Source organism: Pholis gunnellus (assembly GCF_910591455.1).
Source record: "Pholis gunnellus genome assembly, chromosome: 8".
Lineage (NCBI taxonomy): Eukaryota > Metazoa > Chordata > Actinopteri > Perciformes > Pholidae > Pholis > Pholis gunnellus.
In genome coordinates, this window is record NC_136534.1 from 18,200,217 (window position 1) to 18,220,882 (window position 20,666).

Here is a 20,666-nt window from a genome sequence, read left to right on the forward strand (position 1 = left end):
GTAGAGTCTTGTTATGTCAACGAGAGCATGAAACCCCCCCACCAAGGACTAATTTTTCAGTTGTGGCCACAAGACAGCAGCTGCACTGTTTTAACCTAACACACCACAATTAAAACATGGGAAACCACCCACACGGCCACATGCAAAACCAGTTATAGTGACACGCACACACATACACACTCACGACCAGGTATGTGCATTCACCACAGGCTTTTCTCTGCAAGTCTGATTTTGAGGAAAAGACAGAAGCAATTATGGTGTATTGGTTTATTCATACTGACTCAATAAGCAGCAGAAAATCCAGTTCATCATGTTGGGTCTATGGTATACCTATAGGCCGCCAAAGGTTATGCATGCGTGACACCTGAGTTGTGTTTTAATGCACAAACACAGCATCTGAAAGGTCTGATCTGTCCCTCTCTCTATATCTCTCTGTGTCTTGTTACTCTGTCAGTGCTGATCAGTTATTGATGCATGTACTTTATCCCCCCCCCACCACCCTGTTGCCCCCTTCTACTTTTCCTTTCCTTTCCTTTCCTTTCCTTTCCTCAGATGGACAGAATGAATTTTCTCTCCTTCTTCCTCCTTTGCTTGACTTCGGTTGCCAGTGGCAACAAAGGTCAGTTCGTCATCGTTTTGACTGTTGATTGTGATGTGTTGAGATGATGGTTGACATCGGCATGGGAGCACGCAGACCTGTCAAGGTGCAGGGCCATGGCTGTTTTACCTTGAAATGCTCCTGATGCCTTTATTGCTCTTCCCCCCCCATGAGCGTATTAATTATATCAGCTTCTTCGCGACAGAAACGGAGCACATACATACATGTTTATACATTCTGTGTTTCGTGACCCAGCCTGCATGCGTCTGTTTCCACAGTGCTGTGACTCTGAGAGAAGATGATGAATCTGTTTCCGCCAGCAGATTCGTCATCACGGATAACCATGACTCTGATTCAACATTATTGTTCCAATGATTATCATGCCGAGGGAAGGCGAAATGAAACGGAGAGCGAGGAGGGAGAATGTCAGTGAAGGAGGTGGTAGAGGAGCGCGACGCAGGGAACACGAGGAGATTTAGGAGAGATGGAGTGTCAGAGAGAAGGTGGTGGTGGGGGGGGGGGGGGGGTAGACGAGTGAAATGTTAGGAGAGACGGAGGAGAAGGAGCTGTGACAGGAGAGGACGTAGCTGAAAAGACGCAGGCCGATGAGGAGGGAGGAGGAGGAAGACGAGGAGGCGGTGGTGGAGAGAGAGGTGGTACGTGAGATCAGGTGACACGAGGGAAAAGGATAAGGGAGATACCGGAATGTTTGTGTGTGTGTGTGTGTGTGTGTGTGTGTGTGTGTGTGTGTGTGTGTGTGTGTGTGTGTGTGTGTGTGTGTGTGTGTGTGTGTGTGTGTGTGTGTGTGTGTGTATATATATAGATATAGTGTGTGTGCGTGTGTGTGTGTGAGGGAGACAGACGAGGAGGGGTGGGCGAGTGTTGTGGGGCGATAGAGTGACAGAGAGACGAAAAGTGCCAGGAGAGACGGAGAGAGACGGAATGGGATGCCTCTCAATCTGTAATCCCGGGTGTAATCCACGGGCCTGATGCTCAGATTAATGCTATAGAGCAGAGGGAAGAGGGGGGAGGGGGGATCAACTGAGGGGACAGAGGGCGGGAGATAAATGACCAAAAAAGAGACATGTCAGAGGACTGTGGAAATGGAGGAGGAGATGAATATCTTTGATGTAGATTATTATTTTATTTTTTTTAAACATGATTTTGCTCGTTTCAGACTGTTTTATTCCTGTACAGCTGTTTTCATTTGGACATTTATGGACGTTTGACAACATTTGAGCATTTTGGCCTCTTTATTAAAAATAAAAATGTGTTTTGTAGAAAAAAAATCTGGTGGAAGAGGTTTGGAGATCTTTTACTTAATTAAAAGTAGCTTCGACTGCAACTAACAATAATTTACTTTGTTAATCTGCGGATTACTTTCTCGATTAATCATTTGGTCTATAAAAAGTCAGGAAATAGTGAAAAATAGCTGTTTAGTCCCTGAATTGCCTATTTAGTACGACACAGCACAAACACAGAGATATTCTCTTTATTATCATGAAAGAAAAGAAAAGCAGCAAATCTTCTCAACTGAGAAGCTGCAACATGGAAATGTTTATTTTTGCTTGAAAGAAAATACTTAAACGATTACTCAATCGTCAAAATAGTTGCTGGTTATTTTTCTGTCGACTGGCTTGATTAATTGTCAATTATTTCGGCTCTAAAAGTAGCATTACCTCAATGTAAAATCACCCCATTACAAGTAAAACTACAGAGAAGTATTTTCTGAAGAAATTGCTTCAAGGTCAATTTAATTCCCCATTTTAGCTTGAATGAATTAGACAGCAGAACAGCCTCTTTCAGAGCGGTATATTAGTTATTAGATTATTATTATGAACGTGTTACTGTGTAAGCAGCATTTTTATATTGTAGGTTAATATAATGTTGTGGAGTAAAAAGAACAATATCTCCCTTTGGAATGTAATGGGAGTTAGTGGAACAAAACTAGCAGGAAAAACCCAGGTAAAGTAAATTTAAATTGTAGTTAAATACAGTGCTTGAGTATTTGTACTTAGTAACCTTCCACCACTGAGAAAAACACATTTATATTCTTCAGTAAGGTATCAAAAAAGTATCTTTTTTGCTCTATAAACTAAAAATTCCAAGCGATAGAAGTTAAATCAGATTCAGCAGCATTTTTCGTCTGTTGGCTCTCCGCTCACATACGAGACGGCAACAATTAGTTCCACTCAGATATTGTGGAACATTCACTGTGAAGGCAACAAAGCAATTACTAAACACAAGTCTCGCGATTCTGTCTGATTTCAAACTCTCTATCTTCCGTGTTCAAAAGATTGAGGACAACAGAGGGGAGGCTTTTGTTTTCTTTGCTCTTTGCTGGGGTGTAAAATCGTCATCCTTCTGGCTCATTAACTTGCCCTTTGATCACTCAGCTCTGAACATTCGGCACAAGGATGAATAATTAATTCGCAATTAAAGGTTAAATTCACAGTAAACCTCGGGCATTTGATTTGGACACGGCTGGGTTTTTTTTTTTTCACGCATTATTGTGCGGCGCCTGTGGCAGGCCAGTTTGGTTGATTGATATGAGCAATATACCTCTCTGTGTGTGATAAGGTGAAGTCTGACTTGCTTTAATTACACTGCCAACCTCGAAGGTGTGTAGAGTAGCACTTGACACGAAGAAGAGGAAGGAGGTCTATATGGGGAAGAGAGGAATATCTGTGAGGGTGTGAATGTGATTAAACTGTGTCCTTGTGGTTGCACATCAGACATACATTGTGTAGTTTTCCACTCATGCTCACCACGTCCTTGCCCATAATGGAGTGTTAAAAATAGAAACGTTGGTTCCTTCTAATTGCTCCATTTAACCCAAAGCCTCTTCGGTCTCTTCTCTGTGCCGTTCAGCCAATAAGCACAAGCCATGGATCGAGACAGAGTACCAGGGGATTGTCATGGAGAACGACAACACGGTGCTGCTCAACCCCCCTCTCTTTGCCCTGGACAAAGATGCTCCACTTCACTACGCTGGTAACACCAACCGCATGAAACAGCTTGGGAGGAGATAGGCAAAAAGAAAAAAAAAAAGAGCCCAAAAATATCTAACCTTTTCCATGAATTTACTTGAACATCCACAGAACTGGCTGCTGTGAAAAATAGGTCATATCAAGTACTCTCACAGCCAAATTGAATTTCACATCACCAGGCCAAATTGAAAATTATCTCACCAGGCCTGGCTCGGGCTTTCATAGTAAACACAACGCTGATTTGTTCCAGACGTTTGGAGCTCTCTGACTGCTGCCATTTCCAACCATATTTCCCCACAGACCGGTCTAAATATTAAAGGCAATGTATTCAGTCACAGAGTCCACTATTTTTAGGCCATCATAGTGTAATTCAACCCTTCAGTGCAGGAGCAGCAGTCAGCAGCGCTCGTTGCTCTGCAGCCTGATGAAATAAGGTTATCTTGTGTGCACTCCTGGAAATAACCGTGTTCAGTCAAATTATAACAGATCGACTAGAATTACTCAGCGCCCCCTGAAATTTACTGGGCTTGTGTCAAAAAGGAAGAGAAAATTAGGTGTTTGAGCAGGAAATCTTCCTCGGCTGCCATGTAGAGGGGGTTTTATTTTGAGTCTCAGCTGCAATTGAATTTATTCTATCATTATAATGATAAGATGGAGGGGCACTTGAGGGAAACCTCCAGATATCTGTCTCCACTTAATATATTCTGAAAAATCTACTCAATGTTAAGATCAATTGTCACAATTCGTTTAATATTGATAGATGCAGGAATTGATAGGTAGTTATAAATGAATACATCAGTGCTTTCCTTTCGCATGGCGAGCTAACATTCTGGTTATATTTCACTGGTTGTTGTTGTTGTTATAATAATGACCTGAATATGTATGGCACTTTTAAAATCAGAGTTACAAACTGCTTCACAGGAAAAAAGTGAGTTTTTAGAAGATATTTAAATAATAAGAGGCATTGACAGGAAATCAGTCTCCTTTAGTTTTAAGCCGAGACTGCAAATGTACGCTGGAGCCAGACCTGCAATCTTGAGTAATTAGTAACACCAAAATTCTCCTTGTTAAAATATAAGATACAGCATTCTGTATAATCTGTGAGCAGCCGTTGCCACACAAATGTTAGAAAATAATCCAATGTCTGACAGAGTAGGATGTTGATTAACATTAACATTAACATTTTTAGTTTTATTGCTCTTTTCTGAGGTATTTTCTTCCTCTTCCAGGTGAAATCTGTGGCTTCCGGGTTCATAATGGCCCCTCGGGTTCAGGCTCGGTCCAGTTTGAAGCTGTGGTTCTGGACCGCTCCACCGGCGAGGGCCTGGTCCGGTCCAAGGAGCCGCTGGACTGCGAGAGCCAGCGGGAGCACAGCTTCACCATCCAGGCCTACGACTGCGGAGAGGGACCTGATGGAGTCAACAGCAAGAAATCCCACAAGTTAGTCAGCCCATTGACATTGAATGTTTTTAACGATAATTACAGTCACTATCTAAAGTTCCTCTGGCTGTGCACTGTGAAGACTATCTAGCCATTTCTGCTTCCTGGTGTTACAGCAATCCATCTCTCGCTCTCTGCTTTTGTTTTGCTTCCCACTCCTCCTTCCCTCAGGGCCACCGTGCATGTGCGTGTTAACGACGTCAACGAGTTCTCCCCCGTGTTTGTCGAGCGTCGCTACGAGGCTTCAGTCCCAGAAGGACGTCTGTTTGACCGAATCGTGCGGGTGGAGGCTCTGGATGCTGACTGCTCCCCGCAGTACAGCCAGATCTGCTTCTATGACATCATCACTCCTAATGTGCCCTTCGCTATCGACAACGACGGTGAGATGTGTTTTATCTTGTAGCAGTAAATCAGCGGGTGTGGGGCTCATAGACCTATTCATATCTGCGTGCCTCTGCTACAGAAATACAATATCCAACACAAGCCACCATATTGTTATTCTCCCATGCTGTCTGCACTATCGACTCGTTATGGCTTATTGCAAGTACAATCACTGCATTCAATATTCAAGTTTTCAACTACTAAACTGCGGATGCCCTCAATACATGAAAAAGACCGACACCAGACACCGCTGGGATATTGATGTCTGCATAGATAGATAAAGTGAAAAGAATTGCAGGTGCTTCACTCCTCGTACAGGTAGAAACCAAACGATGTTAAAATAGACTTTGTGTGGGCGGACTATTGTTCTGTCTCTGTAAAAGCATTGCGGCAGCTGTTTTGGTTTAATACAGCATCTTTCTTTTGTTACTGGATGCTCGTAGATTCCCTAAATTCTTTGTTGTGATTGTATCCATTGACTGGTTGGTGGGAGATCAATTGTAATGAGACACAGCAGCAGCAGAGGACCCTGTTTTATTATGACTCTGCAGAATCGTCCTGGACGTGGAGGGTTTTTTGCAGAGGATGAGTAGCTCCTTTCTTTTTTCTTTTTTGGGGGGAAACTGGTACAGAGACCTTTTGTTCCAACCTCCTTCACACGCTGTGGGCTTATCATTGTCTATTTTCTTTTCTCTTCACTTTGTCTTCTCTGTTCCGACCACTATCTCTTTCATCCCAATGTTTCTCCTCTCGCCATGTCACACCAACGTCTGTGTTACCTATTGTCTGTCAGCTGGCACGCTGAGCGCTGTCAGCCTATCGCAGTTATTCGCTGTTTCCTTTATCTGTAAAAACAGGAAAACCCTTCACTTTTCACTCCGCTCTGTGGAATGTATCTTCCTCCGTTTTCTCTTTCTATTCCTGGATGTAGCGCACTGAGCAGGATAGTTGCTCTGCTATTGTATACGTGCAGTGATGGAAGCTTTATCGACGAGCGTTTCATAATTTCTTGTCCTTCCTTTCTTTGTCTCTCTCTCTCCGTCTCCTAGGTAACATTAAGAATACAGAGCCGTTGGACTCGAAGCGTCAGCGCGTCTTCACCTTCTGGGTTACCGCCTTCGACTGTGGAAAGAACCGAGCTCAGGCCGATGCCCAGGTTGTCGTCACCGTGAAGCCGTCCTGCAAACCCGGCTGGATCGGTAATGTCACACAGATCGCTCCGTTTCCGTCTCGGTTGTCATGCTGGGATGACTCTCGGGAGGTTTAAGAGATGTGTTTTTGTCGTTTAATCTGTGGGAACTATCACTTTTAGTTGTGCGTGGGCTGCCGTTAGGATGAGTCACCTTTGCATCTTTATATCAAGAGCTGAGTTTTAAAATGGTACTGCTGAGCCTATGTAATATCAAGGGGAAGGCAATTAATTAAACTAGGAATATATTTTTAGATTATAGATACTACTGCTCCACTTTCTGAGGATTTCCTCACATTGGATTTCTCCAACGGGATGAGCCCAGTTTATTCACAGTGAATTACAATTTAAATACAACTTTTTGAATCCAAACGTTGAGGGTCAGGTTGTGATTGCAATACTTTTTCAGGATGGACCAAGCGTGTAGAGTACACACCCGGGTCAGGCAGCATCCCCTTGTTCCCCAGCCTGCATTTGGAGACCTGTGAGGAGACTGTGTGGAACATCCAGGCCACCGTAGATCTCCAGACCGGCCACATTGGGAAGGGCTGTGACAGAGACAGCTACTCTGACAGATCCGTCCGACGGCTGTGTGGTGAGTTCTGGTTTGATTATGTAAATGTGCAGAGGGCAGGATCCTTCTTTATTAACATTATTTATCTCTTTTTTCCTCATCAGGGGCTGTCAGGGGTGAAGTAGACCTTCTCCCTCCTCCATCTCCTGCTGCCAACTGGACCTCCGCTCTGCCCACTCTCCCCTCTTCTGATTCCTCTCTGGTCTTCTCCTTCAACGGATCCAACCACGTCGCAGTGGTGCCGGATTCGGTTGTCTCTGCGTTGTCGGGCGACCACTTCACCCTGCAGCTGTGGATACGACGGGGCGGCGCCAACATCCAGCCTGCGACCACTCAGACCAGAGGCAGTCGCAAGGACGAGGAGACTATTGTGTGCAGCACTGTCAAGAATGGTGCGTTATAGTGTAGAGTCATGGTTTTACCGACATTTGGAGGAGTGTTTTCAAATGTGGTGTGGTAAGGAAAGCATCATACATCAAAGAAGGCAACCCCCAGAAGGTTACCCACTCAATTCCCCAGAATTACAGAGAAAGTCAAGGCTGAAAGAAAAACGGAAAAAAACCTTAAGCAGTTTATAGCTTCAACAACTACTATCAAGGTGCTCTTGAGAGAGACACTTAACCCCCGGCTTCTCCACTTGAGCAGCCAAGTGGACAGCAGCAGAAGAACAGTAAAACACTGTAATTGCGCCCGGCAGTATATTGTGTGAATATTTTCAACTTTATGACTTTGTAGGGGCACCGCTAGAAAGCAGTATGTTCGGCAAAGCTTCCCTCGGGTAAAAACAGCAATAAAATCCACAATTGAGAGAGACAGGACAGAGATTAAAATCTATATTAAACGCATTGCACATTTTTATGTCCTACTGTGGTGATTCTCTGAAGAATTGCCTGGTGATATTAAGACAGTTTGACAAGACCACACTGACCCACCAATTATCTTCTGTTCTTCTGCTCTACAGATGATTCCTTCTCCCACTATTCCCTCTCTGTCCACGGCTGCCGCCTCTCTCTCTTCTACTGGCCCGACGTCTCAGCCGCACGGCCCGTCAAGTTCTTGTGGAAACTGGAGCAGGTACTGAGGGAACTGCAACACTTAGCTTTGATGTTCTTCTGTATTTGTACCTTTTGAAATTGAATTGAAACGGGGGGGAAAAGCAGTAGATAGTATGTCTGTGTAAAGAGATGGCTATATCATCCAGGCAGCCCATTGGTGGGTGAAGGGGGGTTTGTTTTGACTGAAGCTACAGGTCCCAGACAGATTGAAGCAGCATGGATTAAAGGAAGCTGAGCTGATACAGAGAAGATTTGTCAAATCCCTCTGTCTGACCCACGATATCTTATTAACCCGGTCTTTCTTTTCTGCCCCTCTGTCCGTATGATTCCCTTTGTATTCCTGCTGATGCAGCCCTATCTATAGAGAAGCTAAAACAAACGTGTGCAGGAATTTACATGGATTAAATATTATATATGTCAGCTACCGTTACAGTAAATGTTACTTTTCAGATTAAGATTTTACACAAGAAACATGATCGGTTTATAGAATACAATACATTTCCAAAGATTAAACCAGTGGCTCCAACACTCTATGAGTTGCTGCTCGGATTGTTTCATTGAGATAACTATCCGAGGTCCAAAGAAATACGATTATTCAATAAACAAAGATTAAAGAAAAGTCATTTTTCTGCAGAACTTTTCATTATTTCAGTACGTTTGAATGCTCATACCTTTGTACTTAAAACTAAACTATAAATAATAATTAGGATTATAAATGCAGGCATTTTACTTGTAGCAGAGTATTTTTACATTGTTGTATTAGTACTTTCATGAGATAAAATATCTGAATACTTCTTCCACCACTAAAAGAGTAAACGTTCAAACCTTCACCCTGCGAGCTATTTCAACTGTTTCCTTCGTTCAGGCTCAGGTTGACTCTGTTTTATCTCTCAACAGGTGTGTGACAGTGAGTGGCACCATCTTTCGCTCAGCGTCCAGTTCCCCTCCGTGACCCTGTATGTCGACGGTGTCACCTTTGACCCCGCCCTCATCCATGACAACGGAGCCATCCCCAACCCTGCCCCCCGCCAGAGGATGTTCATCGGCGCCTGCTGGGGTAACACACTGAAATTTATGCTCAGCGTATCCACAACTGACATACATTTCATTTCAGCTAAATGATGGATTCTGACAGAAATGTATGCAGGCAGAGAGCGAGGAATCCTGTTTTTTTTTCCTCCTTTTTGCATAAATGCTACGAGCAGCAATTGTGCAGTTTGCATCCTCTTTTGCATTCCTCCGTCAATGAAATGTCATTCAAATCCCACACCGCCAGAGATGGCAGGCTGCCATTTTTGGCATGAGCGGCGGCAACTCACGAACCCTCATATGGCACCTTTCGACAATCTGCCGTTCATTGTGCCTCGCGCCATTCACCCCCTCATTTCACTCAGTTATAATTCGGTTGATGCATTTTGTCTGTGAGGGCTAATAATATAACTGACGTATCAATTATTCAGAGCAACAGAACAACACAAGGGCAAGACAGCTATCACTCACTTACACTAGAATCGCTGGTTAGAATGGGAAACTGTGGCTGTCAATTAACGTTAAAATATACACACACACACACACATTTGCGGTGCTACACTCTCATCCACAGTGGAAGTCACTCTTCTGCCTGCGTGGCACCAGCTGCTGCTGGATAATGAGGAGATGGTGCATTTCTGAATATCTACAATTCTCTTGCTTGCATTTTCTCATTTGTGTCTCCCTGTGTTATATATTTAGCATTTTTCATTCTTCCTATCAACCTCTGGCACCTTTCAGTCTTCCTCCCACTTTCTTTTTACACCTCGCTACATTTAAGTATCTTTCTCAGTGTGCCTTACTTTCGTTTCTCTTTTTCTACTCCCCTTTTGTGACCCTCCCCGTTTTCCCTCCGCAGAGCCCGAAGAGAAGCAGAAGGAAATACTAAACAACACCATCCCAGAGGGGAAAGACTCAGGTGACCTCCTTGTTTTCACATTGCTGTCCGCATGAGGCTGTGCAGTCTGTCAATTTGCTGTGTCATTGTTGCTGTATAATTCATGTCCGTATTAGAATATAAATGAGGCATTATAATCTGTATTCATACTGGACTGTCTCTGGTTTCTAGTGAAATATGTGGGAGGTTACCACGGCCTGTTGTCGGGTGTGACGGTGCGTCCAGGCAGCGTGGAGCCTCACAGTGTGGTGGAGTGTCTGTACGCCTGCAGGGAAGGCCTGGACTTCGGAGACCTGGAGACTCTGGGCTCCGGCATGAAGGTAATGCCTCAGAGAGCTATAGACCGCCATGTTGTAGAGAAAGAGATGATGCTCAAAGAGTCCCTTACATCTAACATCGCCGTTAGTAACACTTACTTTCTTCTCCAGTACACCATACTTTATTCACCGGAACAGCTATCTCACCTTCATCCATGTGACTCATTGACTACCGTGAATATCAAATCTCTTTAACTTCATAATACTTATGGATAACCAATTGCAGAGTCAATCTTTGGCTGATTTGACCACATCCCTCATTCAGCTCAAATTCGTGTCCTCAAAAAAGTATAGTTTTTTGTGAAGTTATCCACGTAAATCTCAATTTTAAATCATTACACATCACTCGTTCCATATCTGCAAGTAGCTTTACATTCACAGATTAATTGAAAAATTGTGAGTTCATAGTCTTACTCGTCTCCTACCCATTGCATGATAAGTATTTCATGCACATGATGTGTTAAAATCCTTTTTTGTTTTCTATAATAAGGACGTAACAGCTTTGCCAGAGGGGAAGTCACAATCTAATTTGTCTTAGTTTGTTTCATTTGTTGTCAAATCTGTTTCAAGTCTGAACAGGAGGAATTAGAACAGAAAGTAAAATCATATTTCAATCATCATATGAGCATAAGACTTGAACGATTGTGAACCTATCTCTTAATTGCAGCACAAATTGTTGGTATGCTGCCAGATGTGTTTCTAACCTCCTCTAGTGGTGGTTTGGTGTGTTTGAGGCGTTTGCACAAAAAATATACAAATTTTTGACTACTGTGTGTAAAAGAGATCAAAGGGTAATATGTCTGCTCATATTACTTTTCTTTGCGCTGATATCTTTTCAAAGGAACCTGTATTAAAAAGAACCCTTTCCGAGGTTTCCCTTCGTAAAGACTCCCAATTTTGTCTCGAGCCATGTAACATGATATCTTCTCATGTAAATTAAAAGGAACTTAGATTTTTAAACGTTTCTTTTGGCTCCGCAGGTTCATGTGAACCCCAGCCAGTCAGTGTTGGTGCTGGAGGGAGACGACATTGAGAGCTTTAACCGTGCAGTGCAGCAGGTCACCTACAGGAACTCTCTACGCTTCGCCACCCCCGGAGTCCGACCCCTCAAACTAACCACCTCGCTCAGGTACGTAAACACACACACACACACACACACACACACACACACACTTGGGTATCTAACTGTACTCATACGTTTTTTGATGTAAAGTCATTCTGCGAAAGGCAGGAGACGAACTGAAGCAGTAGAAGAAGAGGGAGACAGAGGGAGAGCGACACCACCATTTTAAATTATCACACCGGAAATCTCTCAACACCACAAATAATATGATGTGGAATGAAATTATTTCTCAATTGACGTGTCTCTCTCTCTCTGGACTCTGTGCCTCTGCTTTACTTCTTTGACATTGAACTCATCAAACATGGACCTTGCCTCGGCTGTGATAAGGACTGTTGTGGCACGATGATTATAGAGGAGAATACGTCAAAGCAAGAGATAACAAGGAATGTCTTATCTCTTTGTTCATTCAGCCATTAAGTGGCTTTTTGCGTTGACGGAGTAAACTGCAGACTAAATTAATTCGGTCTGGTTTTAACTGTGGTTTTTGAAGGATTCACTTGAAGAAACTGTTTGCCTTTCTGAAATTCAAATCAGTTCAATTTTATTTGTGTAGCTGGCTTTTTGAGAAACAATTTAGCGTGTGTCCAACTGGAAAGTGGTTAAAATGTTCTGATTTACATTTATAGTATTGCACAAACGAACAAAAACAATATCCCTGATGTTGCGAGACAGACCGACGGCACAAGACTGGATCCCTGGTTCAGTGTGCATCGCTCTGAATCACCTGGTCGTGGAAATAAAAAGCACACAAACTCTGTTTCCGGGTCAGCGCTCAACCATGCTTAACAACTGCGAACTGGCTCTCTGGCTTTAGCGGTCGCTTTTAGATGATGAAATATTAATTCACCTCAGGAAGTACAGTCTAGCGCATATGCTATGTGGTACATTGTGTATTTAAACTAGCTGCCATGCCGACAAATCAGATCTCATCAAACGCTCAGGCGGTGCAGATTTTCTTATTACTGTCTTTTGGGATTGATGTTTTTGTCGCATGTTTATTAGAGTAAAATGGATTCCAGGCCGCGAGACGGTGCTGGAGGTTTTGTTTTTGAGATTCAAGGTCACAGGCAGCTTCTTTTTTTTTTCACTTGGTTTCTGCTCAAGTGTACCAGAGGTTTTTTTTTTTTTCTTCTTTCCTCTAGCGTGTTTTATTGCGTGTGTGAAGATTAGACTGATTTGAGGCCAGGAGTTACCCAGATGGCTGAACAGCAGGCCCTTCTGGAGAGGCCGATAGAAGCAGCTGCTCACTCTGATAGTGGAAATGTAACACACACACACACACACATGCACACTACGCTTAATCCCCTTTCAAATGGAATGCTGAATTATAGTGCAGATAAATATATATATGTAAGCAGCCTGTCATCAATCTGATTTGCTCTCCCTTTCTGGCAGGAAAATTAAATTTGTAACAGCAGAGCTGTGGTTTGACATTTGTTGTTTTCTGACCAAAGTTAACTACAGCAGTGGTGGAATTAGGGAACTAGATTGGGAAGACATTGCTCTGGATTAAGACCTTTTTGTCCATCATCGTGGACATGGTTCGGTTCTTCACATTACTCGGCCACAATGTTGCTAATTTGTGGAGCAAGATGAAAGAGTCTGCAGCCATGCTAGCGGTGCTTTGATTTAAATGGAAGCTCAGAAATACAGTTTCCAGCTCTGTGACGATGCATTTTCCAGCTAAGAAGGTTTTGAAATTGTTTATAAATTTAAGAAGTAGGAGAATAATCTCACCAAATAAAGGTTACACTTCATCTTTCAGTTTCTCACAAACATTCAACATCACAAAATCTGGAGTTACATGGTTTTCACTCCACAGGAAGGGATGAAAACCTGTAATCTGAAAAGTAACTTCAGCTGTCAGACAAATAGTGTCACCATAGAAATGTAGTGGAGTAGAAGTATAAAGTTACATAAAATGGTAGTAAAAGTACAAGTACCTCAAAATTGTACTCATGTACAGTACTTACTACTAAATGTACTCCGTTACATTCCAGCACTGTCAGCCGGTATAATGTTACCTGGTTAACCATCTTAGTCTAATATTTGAGTACGTTCACATTTACCAATTAACACTTAACACAAAGTACAGCTGGGAATGTCATTACTTTTGCAGACATTTAGTCATAAACCAACATATTGGACAAATTACAATTTGGACCTGATGCTGGTGCAAACATTAAAGGGGAACCGTGTGAATTTTACACATCAAAGCATGTTGGCAGGTCTTGGGGAGTACTTATGTGGAAGAAGTTGAACAAAGCCTTTTGTGGCTCCAGAGGGAGCTGTGCAAAGTCTGATACATATCCTCAAGGGATGTCTTGGTTGGGGATGAAGAGGAAAAAAAATAATCTTACCAGACCCCTGTAGCCTGCTCCTCATCTCTGATTGAGGCTAGCGGCTCAAGGCTACATTACAGCCCCTACTTGCATAACACACTTGAATCTCAGAATAGGACGTTTGAGTCGAATTCTGGGGAATGTTGTTCCTGTGTTATGACTAAGAAGAGGAAATGCACTAAAATATAAATTACAATATCTTTGGTTCTGATGCATTTTGATGCTTTTATTATCCGTAGTGAGTCTGACAATGAAGCAATGGTAAATTGATGCAGTAATCTTAAAGGGATCCCAAAACTGTTATAAATTACTGTTAGTGGGGCTATAATGTCCCATGGAAAATCCATCTGACATCTGTTGAGACATTTCACTGCAAGAAATGTCAACTTGAAGGTGGCGTGAGAGAAAAAATCAGGGATCACCAAAGTCAGTAGGGCTTGTCATCTGGGCACCATGACTGATTGTTAAAGTTGTCATGGCAATCTGTCAAATAGTTGCAGATATATTTCCCTCTGCTCCAAAGACTCTAGAGTCAGTAGTGTGGCAACAAAAACATGTGCAAAGTTTCTCTCTTTTTTTCTCTCTCTTTCTCTCCTCGACTGACATCGCACACTTCCTTCGTCCCTGCCAGATGTTTCAACGAGGAGAGCTGCCTGTCCCTCAAGCAGCTGGAAGGATACCTGGTGGTTCTCCAGCCTGACGCCCCTCAGATCTCTTTGTCTGGGGTCGGCCCTCATCTGGCTCGTCCTGCCCCTGAGTTTGAGGGTCCCCGTGGTGTCCCCCTTTTCCCTGAGCTCCGGATCGTCTGTTCCTTGTCTCATGCTGTCAACACGGCTGCACAGGGGATGGAGGGAGGAGGTGAGCCACGCATTAAAACAACCCAAATGCCACATCTAGTTTAGGGAGATTTTAAATATTTATCATGTTTGTTTGCACATAGCCCTTTCTCACCACTTGTCTAAGTATCTTTGTATGGAAATGAGTTGAAGAGCCCATCTGTGGTCTACATCCTTTGTTTCCTAAATTGGGGTAATGATCCTCTCTTAGCTCTGATGTCCGACGCCGTGGCTCACACTTTGGATGGCTGTGAGGTCCAACCGCTGGGGGAGGAGCTAAACCCAGAGAGGGAGGAGCTTCTGGTGGACATGGATGTTGTGCGAGAGAGGGGACTGGAAATCATCAATACTACTGCTTATATTGCCATCACAGGTGCTGTGCCTAAAACATTCTGCGCATTTTAAAACTCTTTTAAAGCTTATTTGCTCTTCTTTGTTTTACTCGAAAATCTTTATTGTTATTGAAATCTTGTACTGGCCAACATAGACGGCAAATTACAGACAAACAACAGGAAGCGGACCCCAAAACATGTCAGGAAACCTGAATTCGATTGTCTGTTTATGTCTCTTATGTTTAAAGCCCCTGAAGTGTTTCTCTATAAAAATTAAATATTCATTACTAAATGAGCGACAGTTAAAATTTGGAAAAGAGTTTAACGGTCATAAACTCAGCTAATGTGCTTCATCAGGACTGCGTGGTTTCATCAGAGCAGACACAAGCTAACAGCCCCACAACTGTTGTCACATATTGATTCAAACATTTCTAAATCCTAACTGGTGCACAGAAATACATGACATCTTCTCTCTTCCAACAAGTTCCACCCAGTTAAATGTAAAGTTAATATAAGACTTCATATCTGATATTAAGACGTTGATTCTGAAAATTGGTTTTCAGGGCATTTAAAAAGTTTGCACACAATTCAATATAATAGATTGCAAATGGCCGGAACAATTTAAAGCAATCCATCGGACACAGTCACCCCCTGCTGTCTATAACTAACTGCAGACTACTTTTCTCTTCTCCTCCTTCTCTCTGCAGTTCTCGTCTCAGTATTGACTCTCTGTCCTCTTTTTGTTCTGCGCTCCCTTCAGGTGCCGAATCCATCTCTGTGTACGAGGACGTCCTTCGCTCAGTCCGCTACCGACTGGCCAAAGGCTCAGCCCGCTTCGAGAGGCGGTTCCGCCTCTCCTGCTCTGAGATGAATGGAAGATACACCAGCAATGAGTTGACTCTGGAGGTGAGAAGAAACATTACCATACAGTAACACCCCTGGCACCGAATAAAGATAAATGTCTTTTAGATATGAGTGTGAAAGCTCAGTCCACACTTAGATTATTTTTGTTTCATTTTCTTCTTCTCTGTTTCTCTCACCTCACTCCTTCAGGTGAACTTCCTCCACTCTTTGGACAGTCTGTATCACCCATCCCACTTGCTGGCCTCCCAGCAGCAGTTTCTCCATCCGTCCCACCATGCTGGAGAGCTGAGTGGACACACCCTGCCCAATCCAAACCGCAACTCAGGTGACATTCCCCTTTCATCAACTTTTGTCAGAGTACAGATATCACGAAGTGCTTCACAATTAAACATAAAAGAAAGAAAATGCAGTCAAAGTACAGGAGCGACCGATAAGAGGAGCCCTGGTAGCCTCATGGTTGGTGCACGTACCGCAAGTCTGCGGCGTAAAAAAGCAATAAATTAAATTGAAATTGAAATGAAGAAGGCAAGTTTCAGACCTCTTGTAGCACTGGAGGTTTTTTTTTTATGAGTGGGTCCCTGTTTTGTTATTCACATGAGCATGTGTGCGCACCCTCAGGTGCTGAAAAATGAAGCCCACGCGTAGGTGCTAATAACTGGAATAACTCAAATTGCTCCTTGAGGCTGGCTACAAAAGCAAGTGAATCCCCATAGATTCCCATTTTAAAGGAGAACGCCTTGTCCACAAAGAGGTGTTTCGTCTCTCTATAGCTTATACCCCCAAGTTCATGACAACTGGAAGAGGGGGGAAGTTTTATGTGACTCACTCGTTTAAATTATATTATGGCTTAAAGTTATAGGCATAATTAAGGGCGTTGGCGCTTTGATTGACAGGTGGTTGTCGTCTCAAGTCGCTAGCCGCTAGCTGTCTCCTCTGCTGCGTCACCTGGGCCCACTTCAGCTCCGATCCACCTCTAGGCTCATTTTTGGATTAGCTGGGTGTTAGACTGTGGTGTCACTGCCAAGATGGCGACGGCCGGAGCCGCTCACTTTGAGCTTTGCAACGGCTCTTCAGGAACCTATGGCTGATGTCACGAAGACTAAGTGCATATTTCATACAGTTTATGGTGCACACGCATGGGTGGCGTGATACAGAGCCCTTCCAATGGTGTCACAGTATTCCACTAATCAATAGCTGGCGGTGACACGCCAAGATATGCTGCTATGCGCCAGCAAAGATGGGGAAGAAAAAGACTGCAAGCTAATACACATTCAGAATTTCAAATGCTTGATAAAAACGCTTTGCTCTTTTTTTATGAGCAAGGGAATTTACTTGACTTGTTTGTTACACCTCAAGGATACATACAGTTAGTTTTTGGAGAACAACTGAATGCAAACATACATTTTGTTTGTACAAAAAAAACTCCACAGAGACTCTTAAGTTCAAAGGAAGTGCCTTTCAAGGTTTAGGAGCCTCAAAGGCATGATTGTCTTTAGTTTCAGGCCTGGAGCGAGGAACAACCCACACACCTTAATCAAAAGACCTCAGAGAACTACTGGTTAAAAGGACTGCAGCAGAACAAAAATGCAGTCAGGTGCCTGGCCATGCAGAGCTCTATAAGTAATCTTAAGACTGTGGAGCCAGTGTAAAGAACAGTGTGCACGCCGGTGGGGCAGTGTAACCAGAAATTGTGTTTTGGTCTGCTGCACCTCTGCTGTTTATATTCATGCAGTAACTACGCAGCAGGAAGGATTGTCAGGTTTAATCATTTTACCCACACAGTCCAACACCCCAGCACATTTTCCTTTACGGATACGGTTAGTTTGGATAATTGTGCTATTTTTCAAACGTTCCTAGTTGGTAAGTGGCTTCTAATAAACTCAAAGGCATTTAGCTATTTGGTCTACAAACGTTTAACTTCACACGGTGGTGAAATAAAGGCATTCATGAGAGTTTACTTTACACATATGAAGGAATATTAGGTCGAATTTTCCAAAAGCTGAAAGAGGCTAAATGACTACTCACACAGGACTAAATCGTGCATTTGTCGGAGACTATTTTCAGCCGTGTATTAATACTCTAATAATGAAACAGTGTTGACTCAGTCCATTGCTGGTTTTGGTATTTTAATGATTTGTCAACAATGAGAAGAATATAGAATATCACCTGATTCATCGTTAAAATCTAGATTCTTTTACTAAACACGATCATTCCTTGTTTTGTTGCAGTGGTGCCAGGAGCAGCCACAGTCATCATCATGGTGTGTGTGGGTTTCCTGGTTGTCATGGTGATCCTCGGCGTTTTCCGAATTCGCTCCATCCATCGCCGCGGTGAGGGTGCCAGTGGCGGAGCTAAGGAGGGTAGCAGCCAATGGGACGACTCTGCCCTCACCATCATCGTCAACCCCATGGAGGTAAAAAACCCCCCCCCGATAAGTCATTGATGTGATGGTAATAAATGGCCGCACCTGTCGAGCTCCTGTTTTCATCCACACGCGGCTCTTTCCCACAGTCCTACGAGTCTCGTATGGGCATCTCTGCTGACACAGAGGGGGAGGGGGAGGAGGACGAGGAGGTAGCAGAGTCACCTGAAGACGCTGGCGACGACCAGCGAATCATCATAAAGAAGGAGGGGAAGGACGGCAACGCCCGCCGCTACTGAGCCACACGAGTCTCCGCACCAGTTCTCATGGAAACCACCAACCGGCTCACACACTCCAACACTTTTAATATCAACGACTGCTGACACTACTACTTTAGGAATGTATGCTTACAAACACTACGCACAACACAGTCACTGTAATAACACTTATTGACACTCAACGCCATATGTGACCTATAGCCAACAACGGGCAGTTGTTCTCCACCTAAATGTTCAATGGCACAATGTATACATTTAATGTAAGTTAACCGCCTGAGCAAACCCCACCCAAATTGTATGTGGTGCACCAGTTCTCGATCACAAGATGGTATTGTGTCTGTACAGTGTAATACTGGTTGTATGAGACTGCTTTTGTTTTAAAAAAAAAAAGATTGTATTCTATCTTTTGTTATTGAACACAGACTGAAATCTTCACAAAATGAATACAGGTGCAATCCGCAACATGCAGTTCCTGGAATAGATGAGTAGGCAAAGACATGATCCCGACACGTCCCTTATTAGACTCGACTCGAGAAGTCTCTGCACAAGCTCTTTTCTCCCCCTTTGCATCCTCTCTCGACACATTCCTCGACCACCGTTAACCCCAGCGTGAAGACAGTGAGGTCAGACAGTACGGTCACTCTTCTCAAAAGCTTAAAAAACATTACGCTTGCAGGTATTTTTCTTTTGGTATTGTGACTATTTTAGTGCTTCGGCTATTTTACGTGGGGCTGATGATAAAATGAGGAAGGTTTGAGGACTATCAACCACACACCTCACCATTTACGCAAGTTGGTACTTATGCAATACCCAGATGCAGAGCTAAAGCCTCCAGGTGTTGAGTCAGGAGTCGTTGCAAAGTCTCAGCTTGTGCCGCTAAATGACAAAACATCAACATCTACAGTAAGCCTGGTCGAACCTCACCTCTGACACCCCCCCCCCCCCCCCCCCCCCCCCCCACGGTGACCGCTGGAATGTCTCTAAATGACTCTCACTGCACTGTTTCACTTACTGCACACTGCTCTTACAATAACTGCAAGACGTCACATGCAATCACACACAAAGACACACACACACACACTCCATAGTGCTACCCCTGCTGTTTCCAGAATGTCAGCTCAGCTTGGGCAGTTTTGATTGTATTGATTGTAATGAATTTTCTGTACATACAACGATGAATATTATATTATTGTTATTACTATTATTATTGCAGCCACTCTTCTTCTGCACACTTTGAGAGGGAGCAGATCATGATTTACCTTTTTCATTTCAGTAATCACCGTTACAGCATCAGAAAACCGTATGATGATGATGATAATAATAATAATAATAGTAGTAGTGATACGGATGATAATCCCTGACTTGATGAGTGTCTATTAATTTGTGTGTAATATTGTTGTAATTTAAGAACTTGTCAATATCTGAATCACAGAAAAAGGAGGGCACATAGTTGTGATACTTAGATATGTCTCACTCATTTCATCTTCAACTCATTTCAAAACTGAACCTTTAATTTATTTTCAATTTCCCTTCATCCGGTATATTCGGTTTAATGAATGTACAACTGTGTGCTTTTCCTCACCTCCCCCTCTGCCTCCCTGTCTTTCTTGCTCACCTCTCCCTCACTCTCCCTCTGTGTCTCTTGCTGTCTGTCTGTGTAGCCTATCAATGTGCAGTGCTAAACCTGTCAGTAAATAAAGCCTGTCGTTTTTGAGTGTGATGTTAAGAAGGAATAAACATTGCATTGATTAATAACTTATATTATTACTATGTTACTATTGGAACATTACCTGTAATTATTGATACAATGATGACATGGATAATGCTGACTAATTGTTATTGAGAACTGTCAGAAAACATTACAAAATTCATAATAAAAACACGATGACGTCTCCACGAGAGAGCTTTCTTGTTAAAGTAAATACTGAAATAACGCTATAAATTGAGGTCATATATGGAACCTGGAAGTATCACATATTTTAAAATGTACAACATGTTGATTTTTTATGATCAGGCCAAGAACCAATTCACTGTTACACATTACAACCATACTGTCTC

At 43.1% G+C, this 20,666-nt stretch overlaps 1 protein-coding gene across 1 annotated transcript; it reads left to right on the forward strand.

Moving 5' to 3' along the window:
• Positions 1-552: 552 nt before the first annotated feature.
• Positions 553-19,328, forward strand: clstn3 (calsyntenin 3; the record flags this gene model as incomplete). The annotated part of the gene is made up of 18 exons (XM_079164997.1): positions 553-619; positions 3,470-3,592; positions 4,818-5,028; positions 5,200-5,408; positions 6,459-6,608; positions 7,008-7,193; positions 7,277-7,564; positions 8,134-8,246; positions 9,125-9,284; positions 10,116-10,175; positions 10,326-10,474; positions 11,452-11,600; positions 14,568-14,794; positions 14,984-15,145; positions 15,865-16,010; positions 16,158-16,293; positions 18,197-18,381; positions 18,480-19,328. The coding sequence occupies 18 exons, from the start codon at positions 553-555 to the stop codon at positions 18,627-18,629; spliced, it is 2,871 nt and encodes a 956-aa protein (XP_079021123.1). The 3' UTR covers positions 18,630-19,328.
• Positions 19,329-20,666: the final 1,338 nt, after the last annotated feature.